Below are 4104 nucleotides of genomic sequence, written 5' to 3' on the forward strand. Positions count from 1 at the left end.
TAGTAACTTCAAGAAAAATATAAAATCAAACAATTAAATTAAAATAATAATTGAAATAAAGATTTGGGACCAAACCCTCGGAAATTAAAACCTTTCACGTCTAGGGGGAAGGCAACTTCGAATTATGCTAAGTGTTTCTTGGTCTTGTGAATGCGGAATTTTGTTTGAGAGAAGGCTAGTTTAGAAAAGAGAGAGAGAAAGGGTAATCAAGAGATCTTGATGAGAATTGGTGATGAAAAACGGAGGTTTTAGGAGGCTATTTATAGAGAAAATCAGCCAAACGGATAGAAAAACAAATTAGAGTTTTGACGAGGATAAAAGAAGTTAGCGACAGGCGCTGAACATTAGCGCCAGGCGCTAATGTCTGTCGTCAGGCTCTAATTATTATTTTCATGCGTTTTTATTAATTCAGATAAAATTAAGCCGTACAGAAGGGCAAAATCATTTTTTCCTTAAAAACACTCTTTTATTTTGATTAAAACTCTAAAAAGTCAACAAAAGTTAATTTATCAATGCTAATTGAATTAGAAATGAAAAGAACCTTATAGAAGAATCTTGAAGACTAAAATCAATTCTAATTGCATTAGGAACGATAAATCCATATTAGGCCCTCCTCTAGATCATTGGGCCGAATATAAGTATCAAACCGGGTCCAGTTTAGTAATTTGGCCATAACTTCCTCATTATTCATCGGAATTGGGCTTATAATATATCGCTGGAAAGCTCTTTTCAAACCCCATCAAACTACACCATTATTGGACCCATAATATGGACCAAACCAAACTTGATTGGCTTTTTCTTAAAATAAGTTTTAAAAAACATAGAGAAGAGAAAAGAAATTAAAACTATCCGCAACACTAGACTTTCCACACTTTCACTTCATTCGATTATGATTTGACGCAAAAGGTACTCATCACCAGGTTTTGTTTTGGGGAGATACAAATGGGTGTCTACAGAGTGACGCGGGAAATATTTGACCTACGAGAAGTGAAAACGCGTGAAAGGTTTACGAGGAAAAGACACGAGAAAATTCCGTGACACGGCACATGTAATGTGACACAGAAGTTTCCAACGTGTCACTGTACAGTACACCGTGTCACGGTATGGGAAAATGCGAAAATCACACAGAAAAAGCACTGTGACACGGTGTTCAGTACCGTGTCACGGCACCAGGTACCGTGCCACGGTGAAATTTGACATGAAAAAACTTTGAAAATAGCAGCGTGACACAAGGTTCAGTACCCTGACACGGTGCCAGGCACCGTCAGACGGGACACACTCCCGTGTCACGGTGCTATTCCACTGTGCCAGTTATTCTAGTTTTTTACCCGTTTTTAAAATTATCATAACTTTTTATCCGTAACTCGGAATAAGGAATACAAAATATCATTGGAAATATTATCAAATTGACTTTCCAACCCAGTTAGAATCAGGTAAAAAATTTAGTTTTAGATTGTAATATATGGATGTTTTAGTGGAAGGGTGTCGATTTTGGGTTGAGTTTAGTGTTTTGCATATATCTTTTTCGTTATAGCTCAGAATTAGGCTTATGTTATATGGTTGGAAAGATTATTTCAAGGCCTATCCAACCAAATAATAATTGGATCAAAATTATATATCCATAAAATCAGTTCAGCACGGTTTTGCGATGTGGACACGAAAAGTGTATAAGAAGTTATAGATTTATGAAATGTAGTGGATAGAACATGGATTTAAGAACTCCAACGATTAAATGCTCAAACTGACTAACAATGGCGGTGAAAGGTGTTCATCATCGGGTTTGGTTTTGGGTAGACATTTTTTAGGTGTCTACAGCAACCAATTTAGAAGCCTAAGTCTACTCAGCAGCTTTCCAAGGCTACTAGGGGGAGCAGGACAGTTGATCTAGATGACATCCCTAGGAAGGAGCAGGAGTCTGAGGTTCCTGAGGCAGTTGTTTTGTTGAAGCCAGGTGTTGTTTTGTTTGGAGGCAGTGGGAATAGGTTTAGTGTGTTGGAGGAGGGGGAATGCTCTTACTCTTTCAATGGATAGAATTGGGTTTTAAAATGTAAGGGGGCTAAACTTGCCTAGTAAGCTGTGTGATGTCTTATGGTTCTTGAGACAACATAGCATAGGTTTGTTTACACTCTTAGAAACTAAGGTGAAGGATAGGAAGTTTGGTGAGGTATTTTTTACGATGGGTGGTGATTGGTCTATTTGTTCTAACTATAGTAAGCATAAGGGTGGTAGAATTTGGATGGTTTGGTTACCCCAAATCTTTGATGTTACTGTGATTAGAGTGGAGATTCAATTGGTTCATTGTAAGGTTCTGCATAAAGCTTCTGGTGGCTGATTTGAAGTTTCTATGGTTTATGCTTTGAATGAGGCAACTAATATAGTATGTCTTTGGGACCAGTTGAAGCAAATTGCTGGCTCCATGACTAGTCCTTGGCTAGTTGGGGGTTTGGTTCCCGCATTTTAATAATGTGTTGAACTTGGCTGATAGAATTGGTTCACCAGTTTCTCTGGCTGAAGTTTAACCATTTAGACAATGCTTAAGGGATACTAGACTATTTGATTGGCAATATGTGGGAATGTTCTATACCTGGAATAATAATCAAGATGGGCTGAATAGGGTGAGCACAAAGATTGATAGGGTATTGGTCAATAATGATTGGTTAGATTGCTTCCTTGATATGAAAGCTATGTTATACCCTGAGGGTCTCATGGATCATTGTCCTTGTGTTATCAGATTAAGTGAGGGGAATATGCAGTTGAGAAACCCTTTTAGGCTTTTCAATATGTTGATTAAGGCTCTTGGGTTCTTAGCAGCTGTGATAGATGCTTGGAATATTAATGTGGCTAGGACTGCTATGTTCCGGGTGATTAAAAAACTTGCTGAAACAAAGAAAGTGCTGAAAAGTTTAAATCTCACTAAGTTTACTTGGGTGGAAATTGCTGATGCAATCGCAGAAAGGAAGTTAATGGAGATTCAGGCTGCTCTCCAAGGTGAACCTAGTAATAATGATCTCATTCCACAGGAAAAGGTTGCCAGGGATAACTTTTCTCTCACTCACAAGGTTAGATATAAATTCCTTAACCAGAAAGCCAACACTCACTGGCTTAAGGATGTTGACAAGAATTCTGCTTATTTTCATGTTATATTGAGGAAAAGGATAATTTAGAATAGTATCTACTCTGTGATTGGTGAAGATGGTGAGATTATTTCTGAGCCTGGAGATGTGCGTGATGCTTTTCTGAGGTATTATTAGTCCTTGCGGGGTACTACTGCTACTGCTAGTGGTTTGGTGCATCCTTCTGTTATTGAGGAGGGTAAATGTCTGTCTACAGTTCAAAGGGACATGCTGTGTAGGGGTTTCACTGATAAAGATGTGAAAACTGCTCTTTGGAGTATTGAGGTTGATAAAGCCCCTTGGCCCGATGGTTTTTCATGTAAATTCTTTAAGGCTAATTGGTCTGTAAATGGTTCTGGTGTAACCAAGGGTGTGCTTGATTTCTTTGCTAATGGTCAACTTTTAAAGCAAGTGAATGCAACTTCTATTACCTTGGTTCCTAAAGTTGAGAATACTAACATGGTAACTCAATATAGGTCTATTTCTTGCTGCAATGTTATATATAAAATCATTGCTAAAATAATTTGTGAGAGCCTGAAGGAGGTGTTGCCTGAGCTTATTGATCGTTGCCAAAGTGCTTTTGTTACTTGTAGGTCTATTCTAGATAATATTTTGGTGTGTCAAGATATGCTGAAGAATTATGGCCATAAAAGGACTCCACCAATATGCAATGTGAAAGTTGATCTTAGGAAAGCTTATGATTCTAAAAGCTGGGTGTTTATCAAGGAAATGTTGATTGCCTTGGGTTTCCCTAACCATTTTATTGACTGAATTATGCAGTGTGTGTGCACTCCTACTTTCTCTCTTTTGTTAAATGGGGGGTTACATGGTTTCTATGTAAGGAAAAAAGGTATCAGACAGGGTGATCCTATGTCACCTTTATTGTTTGTGATTGTTATAGAGTATTTTACTAGGTTACTCAGGAAAATTGGGAAGAAAAGAAGATTTAAATTCCACCGGAGATGTGAAGACTTAGGGTTAAACCATCTTA

At 37.8% G+C, this 4104-nt stretch overlaps 1 protein-coding gene across 1 annotated transcript; it reads left to right on the forward strand.

Moving 5' to 3' along the window:
* The first annotated feature begins 2573 nt into the window (after window positions 1–2573).
* On the forward strand, window positions 2574–3884 carry LOC145627855 (uncharacterized). The gene is made up of 2 exons (XM_081680199.1): window positions 2574–3137; window positions 3252–3884. The coding sequence occupies exons 1-2, from the start codon at window positions 2574–2576 to the stop codon at window positions 3882–3884; spliced, it is 1197 nt and encodes a 398-aa protein (XP_081536325.1).
* The last annotated feature ends 220 nt before the right edge of the window (window positions 3885–4104 follow it).

This window comes from Chenopodium album, chromosome 4 (genome assembly GCF_948465745.1).
Source record: "Chenopodium album chromosome 4, dcCheAlbu1.1, whole genome shotgun sequence".
NCBI lineage: Eukaryota > Viridiplantae > Streptophyta > Magnoliopsida > Caryophyllales > Amaranthaceae > Chenopodium > Chenopodium album.